Source organism: Lissotriton vulgaris, chromosome 11, assembly GCF_964263255.1.
Source record: "Lissotriton vulgaris chromosome 11, aLisVul1.2, whole genome shotgun sequence".
Taxonomy (NCBI): Eukaryota; Metazoa; Chordata; class Amphibia; order Caudata; family Salamandridae; genus Lissotriton; species Lissotriton vulgaris.
Window position 1 is genome coordinate 197,323,628 of NC_141699.1, and position 26,392 is coordinate 197,350,019.

At 43.8% G+C, this 26,392-nt stretch overlaps 1 protein-coding gene across 2 annotated transcripts in view; it reads left to right on the forward strand.

Moving 5' to 3' along the window:
- ACACB (acetyl-CoA carboxylase beta) overlaps nucleotides 1-26,392 on the forward strand; it is a 1,895,698-nt gene that overhangs the window by 263,648 nt on the left and 1,605,658 nt on the right. For both annotated transcript variants that reach the window (XM_086943101.1, XM_086943102.1), the window contains exons 11-13: nucleotides 4,430-4,593; nucleotides 23,951-24,101; nucleotides 24,438-24,541. In XM_086943101.1, coding sequence (XP_086799227.1) covers nucleotides 4,430-4,593; nucleotides 23,951-24,101; nucleotides 24,438-24,541 — 419 coding nt within the window. The remainder of the gene's footprint in view (nucleotides 1-4,429; nucleotides 4,594-23,950; nucleotides 24,102-24,437; nucleotides 24,542-26,392) is intronic.

Below are 26,392 nucleotides of genomic sequence, written 5' to 3' on the forward strand. Positions count from 1 at the left end.
CACTGCCCGGCAGCACAGGGCACAGTGATGGCGGCCAGCTCATACCCTGCATACAGTGCAGTGTTTGTAGAGGACCAGGCTCGAGGGGTAAGCATTGTTAAGACGCTGCGGTTCTAGAAGTAACAGTGTTGGGGTGAGGAAGGCTTCTGCTGCTTCCGTAAATTTGGCTAGGGCATCTGCGTTGCATTGAAATGGGCGAAGGGTCCTTTTTCATTCTTAACAAAGCTGTTCTCAAAAAGAATTAAACTCTCAACCTTGCAAGAAACGTACTTTGAGATTGATGTCTGGTTGGGGTCTGAGATTGATGTCTGGTTGGGGTCTGAGATTGATGTCTGGTTGGGGTTTGAGCCATGAGCCAGCTGGAGCTCGTCTGAATGAAGATTATCTGTTTTAGTTTACTCTATTTACTATAGCATTTGTATCCATAGAGCTTAACAAACAGTTAAGAAAAGGTACATTAATAAATGCATTAATGACATGACACAAATTACAGAAACGAAAAACCAGTGTCCTGATTTAACCTGACCTGTCGCACTGTTAAATAATCACACTTACCGGCTGGAGAAGCCTAGAAATCATGATGGATAACTGTGCTATGCAAGCGATTGTGGTTTTATGTATGCTGTTGAGTTCTTTTCATGTAGGGAGTTCTGATTTGAACTGAAATGTGTTAATAGAAGACTCTGCAATAGCAAATAATCTCCTCTCGCTTGAAGTGTGCCACATTTATATATTCTTTCAATAGAAAAATGTACTTGGCAGTGGTGTGCTCCGGAAATCTCCACAGACGGCACACATTTTTGAAGACGTTATCCTCCTAAGGGGCCATAGATTTGAGTCATAAATGATTGAGGTTGCCCACTTTTTAGTAGTATGCAGTGGAGACATATAGAATGTGGTCCGTCAAATGGGATGACAGTTCCTACTATATGAATCTCAGCCTTAAAATTGTTCCAACACAAACGGCGTTAGTGTGTTTTTCTTTGGACCCAATATTGTTAGGCCTTCTAGGAGGAGCCGAGGATTTGAATGAACTTTGTATACTCTGTGCATCTGGGAATAGTAGGCGTGCATATGATAATTTATGTTGCAGCTAAGAAAGATGTTGGGTAGGGGTAACATGTGGGAATTGAAGAGGGCCAGTGACGGTGAAAACTCTTGTGGGACCTTTAGGAGATGGTATCACTCCCAGTTCTGATATGAATCGCATATCTTTTATCTTTATTTAATTTAATTAAGTAAAGTATATTGACAGAGAATAAGTATCATGTCACTTACCACTGTTCTTGGCACCTTCAACATTTAGAGTGAGTGGCTAGCACTGCCTTGTATGGTCTGTCTAATGTCCTACTTTTTGGATTTAGAATTGTGAATTTTCCAAGTTAGAAATTTGCTTCTAGTGTTCCCTGCTGCATGTGTGCACTCTTTACATATGTTCTTCAACCGTGTAGCTCACAGTTTGGGGAAGAGCTCCATCTGCACAGAGCAACTGGTCCGATAATTCCAGGGATGTTTTTTCAATTCCCTAATCCAGAGACTTGAACTCGTATCGTTTAGGACTGGAGAGTCCACTTGGAAACTATAACACCTTTCCTGGTATCCACCCACCGGCGTAGCTAGGGGGGGGCGAGGGGGGCGGTCCGCCCCAGGCGGCACTATTTTGAGGGCGGCTGCGCCGCCGTTTGAAGTGTAAGCGCTGCTGCAAATCCATTGGCATTCACGTGACATGGAGAGGTCACATGAATGCACCTAACAGTGTATCCTTTTATTGTCTCTGGGCGCGAAGGCAGGGCAAGCGGTAGTTAGTCGGTGGTGTTGAAGAGAAAGGCAGCAGTGTATTTTGCAATCAGGCAGTTTCCAAAGAGCGCATAAAAATTGGAAGCGAATTAAATAAGTGGGCGAAGCAAACACAAACGGCGGGAAAGCGTCCATGAAAGTGTGCATCTGGGTAATGTATTTGATAGAAGGCAAACTATGTGTAAAATAGATTAACAAATCTCAGAATGTCAGTACTTCAGAATAATCACTTGCAGCAAGGAGAGGAGGTGCTTATGTAAATCAGCTTGTTTATTTAGGCTCAAGGGCACTGTCTGGATATCGGGCCTTAATGTTGGAAGTTGGAATTCATGTTGGAACTCTGGGTTTTGAAGTTTTTTGTAGCATAACTCTATGAATATTCTGTGTTTGTTTACATGGCTGCTGTTTGAATAAAGCAAAGAGGAGAATGAATAATCTTTGCCTTATTGAATTGAAAATTCTTGTTCACGAAAGCTATAAAACATTTTGATTCCAAAACAGGGTGATGAAATGTGAAAGAATTGTTGTTGCATAACAGTGTGCACACAAACATGTGGTTTAATTTGCTTTGTGACATGCTTGTCGTTTCCGTAAATGGTTTCTTAAATCGTTTTATTTGGGGTGCAATTCTTGATATTTATGTTTTCCTGGTCTTCATTGCTTGATTTTGCGTGTGAGAAAGTGTCACTCCTAGTCATTGAAATGTCACTCAAAATTGCACTGAAGTTATGAAAAGGTCACACTTTGCAATCTGAAACCTTGGGCAGCTATGTTGTATGTCATCTTAGGTCGGGCAGGGCAGTTAGGTTTGATGCGCAGTGGGGGAGGAAGTGTAAATTATGCAGCTTGATAGGCAAAGCACTGACGCATTTTACCTGGGCACAAGCAGTGTATTTTGGGATATGTAGTAGATTTAGATTTTGGCAAATATCATGAAGGACGGGTCACTTCAATTGTTACAAGGTTACCAGGGTAAGATGAAGGGGAGGTTACTATTGTGAAAAGACGTCAGAACGTTAAATAAATCACAAATGATTATGAAGTATATGAAAGGAAATGTTACTGCCTAACAAAGCATGGAAGAGGGAGATATAGGGTTAACGGAGGTGGTTACGAAAAGGAGGAGGGTGAGAACAGGTGTTAAAAGCACAGGTTTAGGAAAGCATGCAGTACGTGGGGGCTTGTATTTCAATCGTGAGGTGTTTATGGAAGCTGCTTTAGAAGGTAAAGTTCCGGGGTGACTTACCTGTTGGGCAACAATTCGTTTATGAATGGGTGTCACGTAAATGTATTGGGATGCAAGGGTTTGAAATGTGGGAAGTGGAGAGGTGTGTTTGGGCATCAACTTAGGGGTAGCTCTAGGGTTACTTTTAGCGGCCCATAACAAGCTGTGATGTTATGAGTGAGAAGTCACAAACAAGGTAGGTAGAACTGATGTAAGTTTTGGGTTTTTTTCTGCTTCTCCTTCAGCGGTGTAGCTAGGTGGGGGCGGTCCGCCCCAGGCGGCACTATTTTGGGGACGGGGGCCCTGGACCGTGTCATGTATGTACATGTAATTTGTATGATTGAGGTAACTATTAGCAGCGATACTACGTGTCTCTCGGACCTCTTTCAGGTGCTCGCCGTCCTTTTTCCCCAGCACCACCCCAGGGGGGCGGCAAGCTGAAGGATAGCCCCGGGCGCCACAAGCTCTAGCTACGCCCCTGTATCCACCCCTTAATTCAAAGTATATTGTAATGAGGGGCTAGGTGTGCATTTCTCCAGTCACTGCCGGATACATCTATGGTATAGATCCCACCCTTAACTGCGGTTGTGGTGTGCCACGTGGTATTGAGCTGGCCAGAAAAGGAGGGTATATATGCGTTCATCCTGAGGCAATGTGCCAACTGCAGACGCCTTGAACATTTTTTCCTACACCGAGCTCAGGATTTCATTAGTGTCTTTTAGTTCTTCCTTTTCTTGTCTGCTTTGTCATAATGTAGTTTCCATTCCATTTAGGCCATGTAGATGTCTTGCCATCATATTGTTACCTCAAATTAATGATTTTGCACGAGGTCTCGAGTGCATGCCTCATAGTGTATGTATTCTGTCGCTACATGCCAGTGTCTCACAAGTCATTTGTGTTGTGTCCATAACTTCAATAAGTATCCCAGTATTATCTATTTTATTTGTAAACTACAATGTTCCTTCAAATTGTTTTTTTCTCAACATTGTTTTTCTTCTGATAACGTCAGCCGTATTTTTCAATGCATAAATGTTTGAAAAAATACGTTTCTGGGAAAGGTAGAAGCCAACTTACTGGGTATTGCTATTATTATTATAAAGTCTTGTGAGGTGGGTATGGCTAGAGACCAGATAAAATATACAATTCCCTTAAGTTGCGGTTTTTAGGTGTTGACCTTCTTTCTGACACTCAACCTATACCCCGCATTATGCACACATTTAATTTTGTTGTATGGAAGTGGGAATTCATTTTCTAAAAAAGTGTAAATTAAAATTGCCACAGTAAAATGTGCACCCGACTTTTAAGAATTGTTTCAAATGTGCTTCCAGTATTTCATGTTCCAAAACCGCACTTGACCACTTCTTTCATATATACTATTTAATCTAAACAATGTTTTTCTACTTCTAGGGTTTCAAGCCAAGCTCAGGGACGGTACAGGAGTTGAATTTTCGAAGCAGCAAGAATGTTTGGGGTTACTTTAGTGTTGCCGCTGCTGGGGGGCTACATGAGTTTGCCGATTCCCAGTTTGGCCACTGTTTCTCCTGGGGAGAGAATCGTGAGGAAGCAATCTCGTTAGTATAACCCTCACTTATGAACTTCATTTTAAAAATAATCTATTTTCTCTGTGGTGCATTAAATGATTTCAAAACATTGTAACGCGAATTTTACAAGTTAACGATTAGTCTACGCTTTTGTAACATTTCTAGTGACGTAAGTGTCTCCATTATTACTTGCCATTCTTGGCTCCTTCTTTCGCTTTAAAAGGAAATTGCCAGGAAATGATAAAAATAAGCTTATTTTAACATACATTGTCATTTTATTTGAAATTCCAACATGTACCCTTCTATTTCGCCGATGCTGACCTCTACTTGCGTTTCACCCCTTTTGCCAGTCCAGTTCAATTTATTTTTTATGTGTAGAATGGGTGTAGCTCAAAATATCTCTCGACACTCAGTAAAAACAATATTTTGAAGTTCTAAGATGTCTCACTAGACCAGTATTATTAAACCAAAATAGATATGTAGGTGTGACTAAGTCCGTTTATTCTATAAAAAAAGAGAAGAGTCCGGGATATATCCAGGTTACCTCCTAAAAGTGGTATAATATAACAAAGATGTCGCATAATTAATTGGGATCGAGGAAAAAGAGAGTGAGACAGGAAATAATTTGGATGAGATGGAGGAATTACATAAAATGTATTTATGTACATCTGATAACGAAGCCTAGAGACGTGTGTGCAGTTCTTCCTTTAACAATAGAACTGAAAAATACGTTTGTTTCTTCCTCATAAATATATGTATAAAACCTAAACACAGATGTGACCAAAAAAGAGGCGCAGTATGCAGAACGAACAAAGAAGGCCCGACGAGAGAAACCTTATGAGAAAAATTAAGATATCCACTGTTTTATAATCAGGAATGAAGTAATTAGTCAAAGTGCAAGATGCAACGATTCAAATGGTGATGTTTAAAAATATCTATTTATGCGTGTATCCGCCATGAAGATGGTTTAAAGGCAGTGGATTATTTTCTAAGGATGAAATCGGTGTGGTATTTGCCTCGTTCTAAAATTTTACTTCAAATTATTAATATTGTGTTAACTTATCATTACTTTGTTTTTGGCAGTCAGTTCCGTCTTCAGTTTTGCAAAAAGAACAATTGATGAACAGAATGCAGAGCAATGTCATACATTCACCCCAGTACAGAGATCTGGGCCTAAATCCATCGTTTTTTTGCTCACCATGCCATTCCAGTTTGGACCCAGCCTTAAGCCAATCAGTCTTGACCCTGCGCCCAATGGGAACAATCCAGCCTGAACTGCCAGGCCAGGTCCTCCCTGAACTGGAAACAAGCATCCTAGGATCGGTTTCGGGCTTTCAGCTTGACTCCAGTGGCATGGAGAGCACAGGACCCATGTCTGGGCATACCCGTCCCACTCGGGGTGACAAATGCTAAAAGAACAATTGATGGACAGAATGCAGAACAATTCAGTTTTGCAGCACTGCGATCAGTTGTAGGTTTGCGTCTTTGCATTCTGATATAATGATGGGTTTGTGGCATCAAGAATCCTCTTGGAAAACTGAAGGTGACCAGTATATGCTATATGTAGTTATTTGGCTGATATTCATAGATGACATATTTGTAAAGTGGAAAGGAGAGAAGAAATTGTTTGCTAATATGTGCAATATTTGAATAACAGTGATGACATTTGTTTAAACTATAATGTATTTATTTATATATATTTTTTTTTCAAAGAGACCTTTGTTGACTTTTTGCAAAACTGACACAGCAGGGTGCCTACATCCCAGCGGGCCGGCACTGCACCACATTTTAGTTCTCATCAGAAGGGGTGAGGGAAGAAGCACAGCAAGCCGCCTACAACCCCTTCGGGTCGGCCTCGTCAGGAGGGCATGCAAGTTGGTCAGCTGACTAGTCAGGTCTCTAACAAACTTGTTTAAACTATGATTTCCAACCACTTGGAAATTGTCTTCCTGGATGCATTGATTAAGATTGGCAAGAGCAGGAGAATAACTTCCACTAACAGAAGAGACACTGCTGCATATGCTGTTTTCCATTCCACTTCCTGCCACCCCAGATCTTTAATTCGAAGTTAATTATGGCCAATATTCATGATGAAGAAATATTTGTAACACCAACAATGTATTCATGATGAGAGAGTCTTAAACTGCAACTAAAAGGTTTTCACAATGTGGCGATAAATGGACTACTTTGGCAGACACATTTAAGCGAGCTAATAAGCAAGCGAGAAGGAGCTCCTTGGTTTTTCCCAAGGCTTGAATATGCTACCTCAAGAAAAAAACTGCAGCCTAAATCAGAACATTTTCAGAATGAAATCAAATGTATAACTTAATATAGTGTACACAGCTAGCAAATTCTAAAAATATTAACTGAATATTGTAATTTATAAAAAATTAAAAAAAGAATTAGATTCCCCAAGGTCAGTTTTCACTACTTTTTGTCATTGACCTAAATTGGTCGATGTAACCAAGTCACATTATTTTCCAGCATAGAGATAATTGTCCACTTCAACCTGGTGGCCACCTCTTACGCCTGTCTTCGTTACCTGTGGTCACTGCAAATAATGTGAACATGGCAGTAAAACGATAATATTTTTTGCCAATGAATGTCATTTAAAACGAACATTTTGGATTAATGAGTTTATAAATCGTTTTAAGAACTTTCTACTTTATCTAATCTGTTCTTGTCCCAAATTGTACTTAAACTGCACTATTACACAATCGAAACTAAGAGTAGAAAAATATTTCAGGGCGATTGAGTATAAAGATTTTAAGTAGGCCCTTGCTGAACTCGTGCATTTGGAACATAATGAAGAGTTTACAGGTATTAGATTTTTGAGAATTGAACATGTACAAAGTAGAGTCAGTGGTTGAGACAGAAAAAAGTTGTTGAAACAAAGGCGTAAAATTAATTTTATGATTGAAAAGCTTATACTTGGTAGGCACAAATGGTAGCCTTTTATTTATTTCTCGCAAAATATTGGTTTTATGAAAGAAGAATTGTTTTATAAATGGTCAGTAGGTGGAGTATTTGAGCTAAAAATAAATTGAGATTTTTTAAAAAAAATATGATTGTCTATTCTGACGCGCTTCTTGTCTATTCTGATGCACTTCTCAGATGTTTTTATTGACGCAATTAGTGATTAATCTGAACTTGGGGTTTCTTTGGTTTTGATTGGTTATGTGTTATGAATGACTCGAATTGATTGGAAGATCTAAATTTGAAATGCTTGATGAAGTTATTGACTGAAAGAAGCTAACGGTTATGGTAATATGTTATTTCGCTAACGTCATTATGCCCTCTCCTGTAAAACCCTGAGGACAGGAGAATAGTGTCTCCCGGACGTGTCGATTTAGAGCTAGATGATAAAATGAAATCTGTTGGGTCCGGAGCGATACGACTTTGACTCATAGGAGCAGTTGAACTATGGTTGAATGTGAAAGACTATTATCGAGGGCTGTTTTTAAACATCACCATCTGCACAATCTTTTTGTCGTTTTATGCAGCAACAAACAGCTATGGGCATATGCACAGCACATCAGTACCTTTAAGAAACAAGTCCGTAGGTGGCCAGGTTGCATCGTACCTAAAGGATTACATTTTCAAATTCTTACTGTCCCAATAGTCTGTGTGGCAGGGGGCATAAAAAAGAGCAGGAAGAGTTCCCTCGTACCATTGTGGGTACTTTACGGGTGGAAAGTGAGGGTCACAATGCTGCAACGGGTGGGAATCCCCCATCCCGAGACAATACCCCTTCCTCCAGCGGTCCAATGTTTTCTAGAATTTCCGGGGCACCCTCTGGCAGTGTACACCACCCTTTCAACTCCCATGCAAACCTCCATCTCAGCAATCCATTGTTCTTTAGTGGGCAACTCCTCTCCCCTGTGGTCATGCGCAGGGGGCCAGATATCACAATCTCGTGTGCCCACGATCCTGCCTAAAACAGTATCGATTTGTTCCAGTTGACCCTGTATCCGTAGTAGTGTCCAAACATCTCCAGCCTGTCGAACAAAAGGTCTTTATGGAGGCGGCCTTGCGACATACAGAAGGACGTCATCTGCATACAGCGACATCCTCTTGTTCTGCCTCAGTTCCGGTTCCTCGGCTGTCTCTCTGAATATCAACCCTTCTTCCTTATTAAATTAGTTTCAAACGGACCTGTGTATCCTCGTAGTGTTTGTCAGTCTACATGGTATGGGACTACCGACCATCCCCCTCCCCTGCCTTGTGTTCCACCAACAGTTATTAAAAATGGACATGAGAGAGGATTTTCTTTGGAAGGGGGGGTCTTACGACCCCCCCCCAGACGTATTTATTAAATCATAAAAGCAAATAAAAATTTGAAATAAACTATATTTACACAATTATTTATGCAGAAAACGTATTTGACATTAGATTACAATTCATGTAGACCGGTATCAAAGGGCTAACCTTAACATACTTCTAATACAAAGTATTTTCTATTCGAAACAAATATTTTGAATCATAATCACACATTATTAACTTTTCTGCTAATCATATTTAGGCCAACGGCAAGGTCGCTAACCGGTGTCATATCGTTATCAATCAGCCACGCCCTCACGTATGAGTGCGCATGCGCAGAGGGCCCGTTTACCGAGAGGGTTACCCCCCCTGCCCCGTTACCCCCGTACGCTCCATGCACTCCATTAACAAAGGGGGGCCCTTGCACTCTGCGCCATTTAGTGACATCATAGTGCCCTTGCGGGGTGGCCAACCTGCCTAAAGAAAGCGTGACTCCCCCCGTCCCCGCACCCATCCATCCAACCGGATGTACCACCCCTGGAGTTCCAGGAGAGACCACTTGTCCCTCCCCCTGGGCGTCCCCATTCAAGAATGGCGCCGTCCCCTAAAGACCTTAAATTGCTCACCAATCATGACCTTACCGCCACAGGCCAGCGTAGTTGCCCGACTATCTGCCCCCCCAATCCTCCTACACTGAAAGGTCATGCCCTGCCCTAAAAGCTCCAAGCCAAGACATGTTTTCCAAGAATATGTCGTTGCCTACACTAGTCAGGTGAACCCCGTCTTTTAAGAAGCACGATTCCCCCTGACACACCGATGTGCTATGTTTTGCAATTGAGGTGACCTAAACAATTTCGCTATTTTATTGTTGATACTCTTTACCAAGTGATTCAACGCTTTGACAGAATCCCCACCCCTCCATCTGAGTCTGGGTATCATCTGGGACCAAACTATGGTGCAGCCCTGGCATGTCTTAGCTAATCAGCCTACCTCCGAGATTATCTCCTCCATCAGGACCCTTCTCCCTGAGTTTACCAGATCGTTTACGCCCAAGTGCAAGATAACAACTGTGGGCGGCGGGGTTTGTCTGTTCAACAGCTCTGTAACAAACCCCCTAAACTGACTGAGGCAGAGACCCCCTCTTCCATGGAAGGAAACCTTGAAACCTCCCTGTTCAGCTCTCTGTCTGTAATTACCTGCAAGAAAAACCGATTTGACACGCCTTACATAAGAATGACCAATAACCCATACAACATGGGCATCCTTGTCCTGTGCATGCGTCCGCCGTGGTGAAGAGACTTGCTGGTGATGTGCTGACGGCAGTTTCTGCCGTGCGTGACAGTTTCGAGAAACTGAAATATAAGCAAACAAACAAGACAGGTATCAGACTAATTGTTCTGCCACCCTCACAACATGTGCAGCTACACATAACGCTTGTAACAATTAGAAGACCATCTCCCAATTCTTTTCACACTGCTATTGTGCAACCATCTAGCAGTTGCCTCTGTGGCAGCCCCTATTTGGAACGAATGTGTCCCAAAGTTTTTTGGATTTAAACCAATCCTGTCAATTGCCATGGCCAACACCCTTTTGAATTGGAACCTAGTAAGTGGGGTACCGTCTGCATGCATTATAGTGTCCCCCCTACTGCACCTACCCTCTGGCGGAGGAAGGCCTCCAAGTGCATCAATGGGCAGCATGGGTTAGTTCGTGCCCGTTGAAGTACCAGCCCCTCACCACGGGCTTCTTGATCAGTTTTTAATTTCTTAATGGTAATCAACAGCGCATCATCCTGTATCTGTGCGTGTTCAAGCTGGAGTCCACCTAGCACATCCTGCTTATTTTGTGCCACCAGTTCCCCTACCCTGAATGCCCCATAAAAAGCTAGTGAAAAGGCAGCTCTAGACAGCAGCACCTCCCCTGTCGAACTGCAAATGCAACTCAGGGCTGTTAATAGCGCTGCCAGCCGTTCTAAAACTATCGGTTGTCTCGTGTCCGTGGCCGTCCCCTGGAGGCACCGCCACCCCTTCTGAGCCTTCCTCACAATGAGGTACATATAGATCAGGGGTCCCCGCAAGAAAGGTGTGTAGTACTAGGTATGCTAGCACTCAAACAAAATTCAAAAACAAAGTACACATTTTTATGAAACTTGCAAAGTATTGTGATTTATTAGCAACACTGAGCACCTAAACTGGTGACAATTACTTAATAATAATTGATATCTATTAGGAAGCCCCAAGGAGAGGGGAGAAAGGAAAAGAAAGGGGGTGCTTAAAGATGTGAAGTACAAAAAGAAATAGGCATATTTAGTCAGAACAATCAAGTGATGACAAAACAGGATTAAACATTTCAGATGCAACAAACCGAAATTTGTGGCCAAAATCAAAAAAGCTTAGAAAGACATTCTACGGTCACAGCCTATCAATGGAAAAGTCAGGGACTCGAACCGGATGTCCAAATAAACACAAGCCGTCGACTTTCGACCCCTGTATTATAGGCCAGATTAGGTCCTTAAGCGGGGTCTTCATCAGGACAAAACAGGGAAGGAGGTGATGGGGCAAAAATATCTGAAAATTTAAAAACAGAGGGTCAGACATTCAAAGTGGTACAGCTAAGTTAACTTAATACGTCGTATATACGACGTCAGAGTTACTTATACTAACAATTACCATGGTCAACAGGCCCCAGAAGGCTCTGATATGGGAACTCGGGTACACCACTCAATCGTAGTGGATAGCCGCCGCGAAAACAAATTCGCAACTACAGAGGAATTAGAATAAGACAAAAGAGTCCATTATTAGACACACTTAGGTTCCAAAGGGTCCTTGCAGGTATATAGCTAAATGAATCAGTTCATAGAGGATAAACCTCATACATCAGATAAATGGGATTGTATGAGAGCATAGTAGCCAGTGGTCATTTAGAAAAAAGGATTCACAACATACACAAAGTATGGTTACTACCATTATAATAAAAGTTGTCTCGCGATCTAATACAGAGAGAAAAATATATCATGGTCACCCGGCTAATTACAGGGTTTTTGCGAAATAAAACATCAACTGTAAACAGACATAACCGTTGTGCTCACCCTTGATTTAAAAGAGACTGGGACATCGAGAGAAACCGAACTGCGTTGTAGGATTACAGATTTCCTACACACGGTCCTCGAGGGTCATGTATACCAATGGCACATTATTGCAAAAGGATATCACTTCAGACCAGCCACGCTGTGGGCAGAAGAGGATGAGACTAATCAATGGATTAGTAACATACTAAATCATGAAGTACGCTGTGAATGTTAGAAACAAGGCGCCTAGTTCCCGAGGGTCTCTTCAGTGAGGCACTGCAGACAGAATGAAGGAAAATGTATTTCTTGTTAAAAGGCTCATTTATCTTATGGTCTGTGATTCAAAGCTTGCCGAGAGAAGTGGGGGGATGCCTACTTACATGATCCTAAAGGCGTGGGCCGGATGAGTTTAAACTGCTTGTCACGTCTCATTCGGTTGTCACTGTTTGGGGGATGAACAAACAAACGGTAAAACGATCCGTTACTCGTTGATAAAGTCGGCTTAAATTAACTAGCCTGACAGTGCTTTCTACTCAAAAAGAGGGAGAGAAGTGGAAGTGAACTTACGATCAGTCGATCTCAGAACGCCATCCAGCGGATTGACGAACGCCAAGGCAGAACGCCGTTGACACTACGCGTAGTTTTGGAATATCGGGTCACGTGTCCAACCCATAATAGAGAGTAAAGACATACTACCCCGTACGAGCAGGTTGTGTATTTTCACCCACAGGAACCCGAGTACATTCGTGGGTTCGTAACAATTCTAAATTAATTATTGGAAACTTGAAGTGAGAAGACAATTCAAAAATAGAAATAGGAGATAACAATAAAAGCCTCCATATGTCTGACCATAGTGCCACTGCGGGGTGAAATTTGGGGAAAGGATGAATGATATTCATCGATCCCTGTGTAAGCGATAATCGTGCAACTCTCAAGCATGAGGTTGTAAACGATTTAAAACAGGCACAATTATCATCATGTTTATAATGCATTTCTGTCACTCATTACGCAACACATTTTTTTTAAGAAAGGCCATCTGAAAGCTCAATGTGGTTCTAGATCAGACAGAATCGGGTCTCCTTAACAAGTCCATTGGAACTCCCCGTGCAATTCTCAAAACATGAGATTGTATACGGATTATATCCAAAGGATAGGTTACAACATCATAGAATATCTGACAAATGACATAATCATGATATCAGTTACATATCTGTTAACAGTGGATGTTCTATTAGAACGCTGCCAAGGATGGCCAATCATAATGACTCGGGCACTTCTCTGGCACGAGAGTGAAACCGAGTATTGTTGTCTCAAAACATATGATTGATGCATTACAGCCTCATTAGAACATGCAAGGGCAAAGATCTACATATATCCCACTATTAACCAAGTGCTGCCAATTGGGACAGGCTACTATCCTGTTCATTAAGTCCATTTTTAATAGTGTCCAAAAGGGACATCCACTTTGCTTCACGTGTGTTTAATACAGTCATTACATTACCCCCTCTCCTACCGAGGGTTACTTTTTCAACAACCAGCCACCTCAAATCACTTACTAAGTGGCCACTTTTTTGCCAGTGGTCCACCAAGGTTGCCCCTGTCACCTTACATCTTATCCTGCTACTATGGGATGAGATCCTCGCTTTTACCTTTTGCTGGGTCTGGCCTACATAGATCTGTTTACATGGGCACAAAATAATGTAAATTACACAGGCCGTATTGCAGTTAGTGTGATGTTTCAGGTGAAATGCGCGTCCACCCTGCTCAAAACTTTTGGTCTGAATGGTAGTGTCACAAGCGGTACATGTCCCACACCTATAGTGTCCCAACAGATGGGGTAAGTTCCTCACAATGAAGCTATTCGTGGGGTCCTTGCTACCCCTGATCTGTGCAAAGAAAGAAACAGCCGCCATGTGCCGGGTGGCTGACGCCGCCGAGCGCCCCTCCCTGCTCAATGTGCCCAAGTACTGTTGGAAGTTCCCTGACTTATCCCAGCATTCTGCCCAACCCTGTCCCAAAAAAGCACACTAAGACCAAAACGCCCCTTCGTATGCTCTTCTGGTCCTGGGCGCTAGGCTAGCTGCCATGAGGTTCTGTAGTTGGGGGCACCAATCTGCCAGAGTGCTTCCTGGAAGTGTGTTGGCGTCGCCTCCGCAGATGGTAGATGTTCCCTGAAAACCTGCATCTTGAAGCGAGAGAGTGCGTCAGCTGCATTATTTAGCACCCCTGGAACATGTTTGGCCTTAAACTGTATGTTCAGCTTCATACACACCAGCACTATCTCTTTCAACAAGCGCCGCATCATTTTACACTGGGCCACCTGTTGGTTGATACATTCCACTACTGTCATGTTATCTGACCAGAAAATTACAGATTGATTACACAACTGTTGAGGCCAAATGGTCAGTGCAACCAGATTGGAAATAGCTAGAGGAAACCTATATTGTCTGTCAGCCCAGTCTCCCCCCCACCAAGCCGGCCACTGCTGCGCCACCCACTTGTTTCCAAGTATGGCACCAAATCCCACACTGCCCGCAGCGTCAGTCCATAAACCTAACTCTGCAGACGTAGTGGGGGGACCTATCCACATTACCCTGCAGTTAAAACCCTCCAGAAATGCGATCCAAATCCGCATGTCCTGGCGGACCTCGGATGATAGTCTCGTGTGATGGTACTTCTCCCGCAGACCAGTCATGGCCTGTGAGATCGAGCGAGAGAATGGCCGTGCCATGGGTATCACTCTCAATGCGAAGTTCAACTGGCCAACAGTCTGCTGTAGCTGGTGCAGTGTCACCTTGTCTTTTGCCAAACATTGCTGGTGTGATGCTCTAAATTTCATGATTTTTTCCTCTGGTAACCTGAAACAACCTTCCACCGAGTCCAATTCAATGCCCAGGAATTCTATTTTTGTTGATGGACCCACCATCTTTCCCGGTGTCAGCAGGACCTCAAAAGCCCGCATGAGCACGCAATATTCCTGTAATGCCCACGCGCACTCCCGAGAGCCCGCCGACCAGAGGAAGAGAAAGTCATCCAGATAATGCATGATGTTTTGGTGCACTGTTGTATGTCTAAAAACCCACTCCAAAAATGAACTGAATTTCTCAAAGTAAGCGCAGGAAATGGAACAACCCATGGGCATACACATATCCATATAGAATTTACCTTGGAATGAAAAACCTAGCAGATGGTGATCTAGGGGATGTACCGGCAGTAGCCGGAAAGTGGATTCAATATCTGATTTGGCAATTAAGGTCCCTGGTCCCAAAACCCTTAGCATATCCACTGCCTGGTCAAAAGAGGCATATTTTACACTGCAGACTTCTTCATTGATGGCGTCATTTAGTGATGTGCCTCTAGGTGCTGACAAATTATAAATAAGTCTGAACTCGCCTTCCTCTTTCTTCGGGACCATGCCCAAGGGTGAGCAAGCAAAATTGTGCACAGGGATGTGATCAAAGGGACCCGCTATTCTGCCCAGCCACAGTTTTTTAATTTTAGCCGCTGCCACCTCCGGATTGGTCCTAACAGACAGCTGATTTTTACACTCTGGAGTCCCTGTGTAATCCACCGCTAGGATCCTAAAACCATACAAAAAACCTTCTTGTAACATCCTAGCTGAGGCATTGTCTGGGTACTTGTTCAGCCAAGGAGTCTTAGCCAGAACGTCAATGGGTGAATGTGACACAAGTCGTACCTTTTCCTTATTCCTGTTTCTTTCTCCCCCCTATTTCCAGAGGAGGTGTTACCTTTTTTGCGGCATGTTGTTTCAAGGTGGGAAGGTTGATTACATAAGGAGCATGCGTGTCTAAATTTACACGTGCCTTGTGCCCTGGTGCATGATCGTTTATTAAAATCCCAGCAGACCCATTTTCACCCCCCACTTCTCCCTGCACCAGGGGCCGTGCCCCCGGCCTGCGCCGGCCGAAAGGGCTGAGGTGATTTGAGGGTGTAACCTCTGTTCCAGCTTTGGCCTGGATTACTCGGTTGACCTGCAGTAAAGTGATTAAACCATGATATCGAGTCAACCTGGTCCCAGGTAAGTGATGAGTCAAATTCTTTAGCTTTCCTGAAATTCATGTCATAATCCTTCTATCCTACACTCCCATAATTATCATGCAACATTGTGACCCTGCTCTGGTAACACGCCATTTCTGCTTGCAAGTTAGGTGAATGCTCAGCTATAATAGCCATAAATACAGAGAAGGCCCTAATCCAATTGGTCAAAGATTCTTCAACTCTGAATCTCTCCATTTTCACCGGCCATTAACTAGGCAACATCCAATCTTTCTGCTTCTTAGCATGCTCCATTTCCCTGTTATCCACAAGCAAAGAAAACATATTGACATATGCACCAGCCCAAATTAATTCCTTCACTTTTTGTGTTACATGCCTTGCCAAATGGTCCCTCCTAGAGGGTAGTGTACCCGCGCCTAGCAATGGTAATGCCACCTCCTTACCTATTTCCCCAGCACCCGCTGGCTCCACCATCTTGTCTTTGTCGATGTTGCTCACTTGTTGCGCTGCTTGGGGTAGACTGGGAGTACTTGGCCCCACTCCGATTGGGGCAGCCATAATCTTCGCCACCATCCTATGCGCCTCTGCTAAAGGATCCTCCCCTACTTCTTTGGCGCCCACTGAAGATGGTAACATACCCCCCTTCCGTAGCCAAGGAAGAACTGCCGCTATCTGAGCCGCTAATTCCGGCGGGACCTGACTCAACTCTGGAGGTGTCAGGACCGGGGTGGGGGCCGCTGTGTTCGGGACAGGAATCCCTGGGAATGGCGCAGAGCTAGGTGTGGGCAACACTGGAATCACCATCGGGACCACCGGGACTGAGGATGGGGGCACTGAACCTAGTGTAGGCACTGACGTGGCATGCGCAGGGGTCACCGGTACACTGGCCGGCACCTGAGGAATAGGTACAGGGCTCACTGGTGGCGCTGGGAACTCTGAGGGACCTTCCCCTGAAGGACCCCCCCTCCAAGGGCAGATTTGGTGTGGGATCCTGACTCTTCCCCTTCCTGGCTCTAGCCCACTTGGGAAGAGGGTCCAATTCCCCTCTGGGTTTTGGGGGCACTATTGTGCGCTTGGGCCCACCTGCTGTCCCTATCTGTTCATCTAACCTCTCCTTGAGCTCCGCAACACTCTGCCCCATTTGTTCTACCTTTCCCCATTTCCTATCCATTGTCTCCATTCTACGCATCATTCCTTCCAACATGTGTTCCATGCGGGAACGCTTTGCGCCACGTTTACTGGCCATGTTTTCTGAGCCAACAATCACCCTGTAACTCACACCCTGATCTGCAATAACACCGCAAGCACAATGTTATTTGAAACCTAAAGGGGGACCTAGCCAGGCCCTTACCTGCACAAGTTGGGGGTACATGGACTGGCCGTAAGCACAACGCAACTGGGACCGCGCCACACCAGCTAGCCTGGGTGTTTGGCGAGCGAACTCTAGCCCGGCGGCCCTCAGAAGCAGTGAAGTGTAGGCCTGCTCGTGTCCCCTTAAACGACGACCACAGCCCCGCTCCTTGCTGTTCCAGACTGCAGAGCACCCCTTGCGTACTCCTAGGATGCAAAAACAAGATTAGTAATTGTTGCGGACACACAAGGAATAGGCCTATTTGACGCCTGGAGTTGTGTATTCCTTAAATTAATTTCTGGGTGCCACACAGTAATCTCACTTAACACACGATTAATCTTTTAAAGAAAGAAATTATGTAGGTTTATGAAGCACCAAACCCGACCCAAAAGGTATCAGAGCATTTTACATGAGCACCAGCAACAATACCCAAGGAAACATTCAGAAGGAACGGGAAGATTAAGTGCTTTGCCCAGAATCACACGATTTGGAAGCTATTATCCCTGGGCTGTTGTGAACTTGCCCACAATGTCCACCCAAACTGTGAGCCCCACTGCTCCCAGAATTAGTAAAATTAAATCTTAATTAGAGCCTGCCCCAGCCGAAAACAGCCTATGTTAAAGGGCAGTTGCACACCGCTATATCGTTTATTTAAATTATTGGCTTATTCCGGATGTCCAAATACATGCACAGAGGGCCCGTTTGATTGTATCATACACCCGCTACAAACGCCGCACAACCGGAAGTTCGTAGGAGGTGCAGGCCAAACGTGCTGTGCTCCAAACCAAGGGGCACTCACCAGAGCATTCTTCAATTTAATTAAAGAGGCGCAGAGGAACCTTGCCAGAAGACCGCTACACTGAAATATAAGCAAACTCAGAACAGAACCTGTCCTCACTGAGGCTCACGGTGCGTCCCGCCTCGTACACCGCTCGTGCCCCCCACCGGCATGCTAGCGCCCCTCTAACCGTACCTCACAGGCGCATGTACGCCCTACCCCAGACCGCCTGATCGACCGCTCTCATCCTCGCGCTTGACCCGCTCCTGCATAGGAGACAAGAGAAGAAAGACACCGCCCGCTGTCACCTTCACGGATGTAAAGGAAGTCACAAATGCCGTCCTTCCACCGGTGCCTTCGATCGCCTCGCCGATTTCCGCTGATAACCTGCAGCAAAAAAAAACAAGAAAAAGGGAACAGCCTCCTTTAAACAACTATAAGAAGCATAACATTTCATACTGATCATTTAATCTGCTGGATTCAACGTTCCTAGATTTTTAATCCATGTTGTTTCCCTGCGTGACAGTGCCTGCCAGATGAACTAAAGAATACCAATTCCACACGTCAAGAGAGGAAAACTGTATATGTTTAATGATAATTTCTTTTCCCCTGAAGTAGGGTCGCTTTTACACCCGAAATGCATTGGGTTTTTGAGTTTGATTTTCACTAAAATTGCATGATGAGAATGTGAATAATGTGATTCCATCATTCCATCATTTTGGATTGAATTTTTTAAATTGATTTGCATTTGTACAACTCTAAATACAAAAAATCCTTTGGGATTATCAAGAAGGAGTATTTGTGTTATTTATGTCATAATCAGTGTTTAAACTATTCATGATTTGGATACAAAAGTGTTTATCATTTTGAAACCTCTGGGACCTTGTTGAGCGTCTCACAGACCTGGGTGTCCCCAGATCTCGTCAGTGCATACATAGTGAGGGGCTTGGGAATTCCCCTAGTGAGACATCTCACTCACTTGGATAAAAGTAGAAAGAAGATTGTGACAATAGGGTTAAGGATTGGTGTGCAGATCTACACATACAGAGTTGATTCTGTATATACACATTACCAAGTTAACGATACCAACTTTGTAGTAGTGGTTAGATCAGAGTTTACTTTGAAAAGCTGTTTCACTGTACCTAATAGTATTGTCGCTGTTTGACAAACCTCAAAAATCCTTTGAAAAAAGGTATCCGATTTGGGGTTGTCATTGTAAGTTTCTTGCAGATCAAGGGGGTAAGTAGTGTGTTGAAGGGATTTGAAAAAAGTGTCTTTTTCAATTTTAACCCCCCTAGATTTGGTGTAAATCCTTTCAGTAGTTTAAGCAGTGCATATATGGGCCAGTACTGCCCAATACAGAGTACCAGCACTTTTATATTTTGAGAGGGAGAGTACCAGCACTTTTCATGAGCGACGTAATACTTTTAATTGGAGAGTTCCAGCACTTCTCAGAAACAAGCAGGTACTCTGCTACAGAGTACCTGCACTTCTAGTTTTCCATTTCAATCACTGAGTTTAAGAGCAATTAGCATTACAAATGTGTATGTAAAGTTCAAACAGGTTGGATTTTGTATACCCTCATAAAAGTAGAGAAATGCACTGACTAAACTGCAGTTAGTGAAATTATGTCTAGCATTGGTTATAACATCTTATCATAGGTTTAATGAAAAATTTGTTATTGTTACAAAAGAAAACCTAAAACGCACCAAAATGTGTTAGGTGATGCTACATGCCTTCGGCAGCAGCTTAATCTGTCCCGATAAGGCGTTATCATTGTATATATGGTGCTGACTGGCACATTGGTGTCAGTTACTGTTTTTCCATGCTTCACCAGTGCGAGCCCGAAACTCTCGGTCTCACTTGATAAAAATCGTTAGTTTTTCAACAGCAATTGGGTCAATTGTCACATCTCAAGATCTCTGAGCCTAAACATTGTCAGCATTGCCACATGAATGTCTTTATTGGATAAACACCACATCTGTATGTTGTGTCTTGGATCTGACTTCGGCCCCTCTACCTGCAACTGTTTCCCCTCAGTGCACCCAAAGACCGTTAGGGATTAGGGTGCCAAATTGTTTTTGGCTAGGACATTTAGGGATAGCTCATAGCTTTACCTGTCCCCTTCCTCATGTAAATAACCTGTCAGGGACAGGCCCCTGAAGGTATCTTCCCGGAGAAGTCACAAAAAAACCTCAAAGGAAATTGAACAAGTCCTCTTCTTTCTTGAGGAAACTATCCTGCTCACTGATATGTTCGGACTCTTCTCTGCAATTTTCCTTGATGACCGGCTTATAATTTTCAAAAGTGAAGCTGGAGTTTGATCTCACGCTGCCGACCCACCTCAAGCCAAGGCCATTCGATGGGTAATGTTCGAGATCTTTGGGATGACCAATCAACACTTAAGCCACTCTCCAAATGGGATTCTGATTCCACAGGTTTTGTGATCCCTGTTGCACCGGTCCTGATACCACCCGACATTTCTTCCATCAGTGATCTACTCCTTCCTGCCAGTATCTGGTGTGGTAATGGAATTGCTCCACATAATATAGGACAATTCTGACAGTTCTGACGAGCAGCTTGCCCTTTCACCCTAAGATGAATATTTCTTAGCACTTTTCGGTCCACATTCTGAAAAAGACTATCTGCATTTCCCATCAGTAGATCCTCTTACCGATGGGAAGTACACCCCAATCATTACATACTCCGCGATAACGGGTGGGTGATGCAGCTGGCTTGGAAACCCCCCTGGATAGATGGGGAACTAATTTTCACCCTAAAAGTTAAACTCTTCCCACAGTCTAACTGTTAATGCTAAATTGGAATAGTGTAGCTGGTGGTGGCAGGTGAAATACCACCAAGAATGTGTTTGTGAGAGCACTGGTATAAACCTTCAATCAGTGACACTTATAGAGCGCGCTACATACCCGTAGGGTCTCAAGGCGCTGGGGGAGGGGGGGAGCCGCTACTGCTCGAACAGCCAGGTCTTCAGCTTCTTCCTGAAGGAGAGGTGGTCTTGGGTCAGGCGCAGGTCGGGAGGGAGGGAGTTCCAGGTCTTGGCGGCCAGGTAGGAGAAGGACCTTCCTCCTGTAGTCGCTCTTCGGATGCGGGGGACGGCGGCGAGGGCGTGGTTGGCTGATCGGAGGTGGCGTTTGGGAGCGTAGAAGTTGACTCGGCTGTTGAGGTAGCTCGGGCCTTGGTCGTGTAGGGCTTTGTGTGCGTGGGTGAGGAGGCGGAAGGTGATTCTTTTGTTGACGGGGAGCCAGTGAAGGTCTCTCAGATGTCCGGAGATGTGGCTGGTTCGTGGGATGTCGAGGATGAGTCTGGCTGAGGCGTTCTGGATCCGCTGGAGTCTCTTCTGGAGCTTGGCGGTGGTACCGGCGTAGAGGGCGTTGCCGTAGTCCAGTCGGCTGGTGACGAGGGCCTGGGTGACGGTCTTCCTGGTCTCGGTGGGGATCCACCAGAAGATCTTCCGTAGCATGCGAAGGATGTTGAAGCATGCCGAGGAGACGTTGTTGACTTGCCTGGTCATGGAGAGGGAGGAGTCCAGGGTGAAGCCCAGGTTTCGTGCATGGTCTGTCGGTTTGGGTGCGGTGCCCAGGGCGGGAGGCCACCAGGAGTCGTCCCAGGCGGAGGGAGAGGAGCCCAGGATGAGGACCTCCGTCTTGTCCGAGTTCAGTTTCAGGCGGCTGGTCGTCATCCACTCGGCTACCTCTTTCATCCCTTCGTGTAGGTTGGCTCTGGCGGCGGCGGGGTCGTTGGTCAGGGAGAGGATCAGCTGGGTGTCGTCGGCGTAGGAGATTATGCTGAGGTTGTGTTTGCGTACGATGGCCGCGAGGGGGCTCATGTAGACGTTGAAGAGGGTGGGGCTCAGAGATGATCCTTGGGGGACGCCGCAGATGACTTCGGTGGCCTCTGACTTGTACGGTGGTAGGCGGACTCTCTGTGTTCTTCCGTCGAGGAAGGAGATGATCCATTCCAGCGCCTTGTCCTGGATTCCGACGTTGCTGAGGCGCCGTACTAGGGTGCGGTGGCAGACCGTGTCGAATGCCGCGGAGAGGTCTAGGAGGATGAGGGCCGCTGTTTCTCCGTTGTCCATCAGGGCTCGGATGTCATCGGTGGCGGCGATGAGGGCGGTCTCGGTGCTGTGGTTGGCTCGGAAGCCGGACTGTGAGGGGTCGAGGGATCCGTTCGTCTCGAGGAAAGCGGCCATCTGCTTGTTGACGGTTTTCTCGATGACTTTGGCTGGAAACGGGAGGAGCGAGATGGGGCGGTAATTCTTGAGGTCGGTGGGGTCCGCTGTTGGTTTCTTGAGTAGAGCGCTGAGTTTGGCGTGTTTCCAGCTCTCAGGGAAGGTGGCGGTGTCGAAGGATGTGTTGATGATGTCTCGCAGGTGGGGTGCGATGATAGCGTCGACCTTGTTGAAGACGTGGTGAGGGCAGGGGTCGGTCGGTGATCCGGAGTGGATGGAGTTGATCCGGAGTGAACCTTTTGGCTATCCCATGCACATCTTACCTTAGAGAGCTGCTGCCTGTCCGGGGATGGCAGGGGGCCAGTCAGACTTCTTGGAAGGGAACTTGATAAGGGTATGGCTGTCTGACCTTAGTATTTATGTGGAGATGGTTGGTATTCTTCAAATGCCACACTTTCTCGTGAAAGCGTTTGGACTCTTTTTAGTATGCTTCGATAAACCTCTAGTTTCCTGGTATTATGAGGGCTAGCTCTTGCAATGTAATGTCTTCAAAGAATTTGGATCTGTTGGTGATACAAGGGACAAGTACATTTGATATGTTTGCCCAGGTCCATAAGGTTTTCCTTAAACAACTTGCAAGCTTGAACACGAAAAATAGGCTGTGACCTACGCATTTCCCATCACTTATCTTAAGATAATGATCAATGACTGCCAGTAATGCATTCTATTTGAATGTGGTTTACTGAACACCTTTCTCTGAAAAATACGTACATGGCACTCAGACACAAGAAATATCTTCTGTTATTATAAAAGCCTTTGTTAATATGTTAAAGCCTTGTTTTGTGCAGAGTATTTGAATACGTGTAATTGCAGCTGTAAACCCGATGATCATTCAAATAAAAGCTGTGGATATAAAAACAATAGAAATTGGGAACATCTTTGTGTAGGAGATGGCAAGGCAATCTTTAGATGAAATATATGATGAAGCTCTTATTTTCTAACCCTAGCTAATTTCTACTTAAGCACCCAAAATCAAGCTAGAATTATGAGTTTCCTAAATGGCGCAGCACAAATATTTGCTCATAATGCCAAATGTTCCCATTCTGCAGACTGGTCAGAGAGGGAAAGCTAATCTTATTTTGTGATGTGGGTGTTCTTTCAAGATGTAGTGTGGTTGTGCGACCATGACTCAGACTGTTATGCGATAGATACTCCTTTTGGAATGCCTGAAGTTCCACTTTCCACAAAAGTATTTTGCTTAGACCTTCTATATTATTTCTCAAAATTATTCTGCCAAAAGCGAGCCTTGTGATTTGTGATGCAAGGTTTGAATAGTCACTCGTGAATTCCCTTTCACGTTTGTCAGTATTATATTGATCTTTAGTTACTGCATGTTGCAACAGTATTAAAAATGATAATTTGTTGACAAACTCCGGGCATATATCTTTATGCTATCCATCATCTTCTTAAAAAGAGCTTTGTGTAACATATAAACCATAAAGCAGAAACGCTGTGCTGTGTATTAAGTTATCTGACTTCATAAAACTAATGCCAAGTTTCAGTAGGATTTGCCCCTCCATAATTTACTGTGGATGAACGGATATGGAGCATGTAAAGTCATTGGTATCAGGGTTATATTTGAATGCTCTTCCATGAATAAACCACACTTGTTACAAACAATAGAATGCCAGCACATATTAATTTGAGCTGTTTATTTTGAAGGAATATGGTGGTAGCACTGAAAGAGTTATCAATCCGTGGAGACTTCAGAACGACAGTCGAGTACCTCATCAAGTTGCTGGAAACTGAAAGCTTTCAGAACAACGAGACAGACACTGGGTGGCTGGATCACCTCATTGCAGAGAAAGTACAGGTAGGAATATTCAAAGGGATGTGTCTTGCTTGTAAGCTTACCCTGTGAATAATTACCCCCTTCAAATTGCCCTTTTAAGCTTTCTTGGGTAATAACAAAGGGAGAAATGAATAAAATGTTATAACATTCAGGATATATTTTGTGGATACCTTGCTGCAGTGTAATTGGAATTCTTTATATACAAAGTATCTACTTTATTTGTTGAGTCTCTGCTGATAAAATACACGAGTAAGCTATCTTATTAAATTATTGTGAGCTATCCCATTAGTGTTTTTTTGGTCGCATTCTTTTATAAGTTAATGTGTAATTAAATAAACTTTTAATTTTTATTTTTAGGCTGAAAAGCCAGATACCATACTCGGTGTGGTATGTGGGGCTTTAAATGTGGCAGATGCACTCTTCAGAACTTGTATGACTGATTTTCTACATTCTCTTGAAAGGTATGGTCATTGTCATTAAATCTAAGAATGCATATAAACAAGTGCTTATGGGCATATAAGAAGTGCATAACATGTTTGTTTTAACATGGTGTTTGGAAAAAATATTGTTTATAATGAAGCATTATCATGAAGTTCCTGAAAACTTGTGCATGATTATATTTAAGAGATTACAAACAGCAAGAGCAACCCATATGCCTAAATGAACCTGGGTATATCATTATAGAAGGCACAGTGGTTCGCACAAGTCATAGACAATGATACATTTTACACAGTAAACTCATTGGAAGCAGTAAAGGTATAATCACAAGATTGCATCCAATTGTTAACCGCAAAAATCAAATATACAGCAGATTTTTTGATCAAGTAAGTGCTGTTTTTCAAGGACTGGTGTACAAACGGATAGTAAGTAAATTTGTATTTGCATAGTTAATAAAAACCATTGCAATTTCTCCATTTAAAAAAACATATACATACAGTACATTCTCACAGTATTCTTAATATTACATATAAAATTGTATAATTCCTTTTTAAAAATCATGAAAATACAGATTAACTTCTTTGTAAGCTTTAAAAGAGAAGGTCGAGTTCCAGAAGCCTCTTTCCGCCACCATCGTAGATTTAGTGATATTAACCATCATTTTAAGTATAGGTCAGCTTGTTCAAGTAACTACAAACTAAGTTAAGTATCAAGTTTCTGCATCTTTTTCTCCACCTCCTTCATAAACTTCACCAAGCTGCAGTTCAATTGCGGGTCGTCGGGAGCGAAGCAAGCAAGAACTCCATGCCTTCGAGTGCGTATTCCTCATTGGTTGAACTGGAGTTTCAACATGCGTTTCCTTTCCTCTAGCAGTTTGTCGCAGGAACACAACAAATGTGGCATATCCTCGATTGCCTTGCCACATAGACGACAGAGTATGCCCCCTTTATCCCTCAGCCAGTGTGGGAGGTGGGTGATGCAAGGTAAGAGGCCCAGTCTGAATTTTAAAAACTTCAATTTTGTAGTTCTTGAATATCCCTGGTCAAGGTAACTCTGTTGACCTTGTTTAGAGTAGGAGTTTAAAATAACCCATCCGTGTGACCTCTTGGCAACAGACGCCTTATCTTCAATCCATGAGAGGTATTTTGTTGTTTTCTTTACCAGTCTTATGACCATGATAGAGAAGTGTGACTCAATCCCTAAAGGACTAAATACCACGTAGGAATGGCGGAATTCCTGATCATTAATGAATGAATGACTGCCATTGCATTCTTTTTTTGATAACCAATTTTATTGATTTGAGAAACCAACAAAAATAACAATACCAGCTATGTTTACAATTGTCGGGAGAAGGCAAAGACGAGAACACATCACACCCGCATACAGAAGCTGACAAACATGAAGAAAAGATCGTCGCGCCAACCCTAGTCCTGCCATTGCATTCTTAATTTATTCTTGATTCTCAATATAGCAGAGACTCCGAGACTGACCTTTGATCAAGGGCCTTGCACTGCACTCTATGGGAACAACTGGGCACTGTCGCCTGGATCAAAAGTGCTATAATGATACTTGATCCCTATGTTGTTTGTGGGGTATTGTTGTATTCTGTAATATGTGAACCTATACATCCCTTGTTATGTTTGGACATTGACATATTTCTTTTCGGGTCTTTTAGTTTAATTTTTATTCTTTTGTAATCATTTTTCCCCCCATGCGAGATTAGTGTTACTGTTTATTATTTGACACTTCACTCCATTCTTTCCTATCAGGGCATATGCATATGAGCCCTATTCTTCTTGGCATTGTCGGTGCAACCGGTGTTCCTTTTTCTCTCAGATTTTAGCTCTCCTATATTGACCTTTATCTTCCAAATT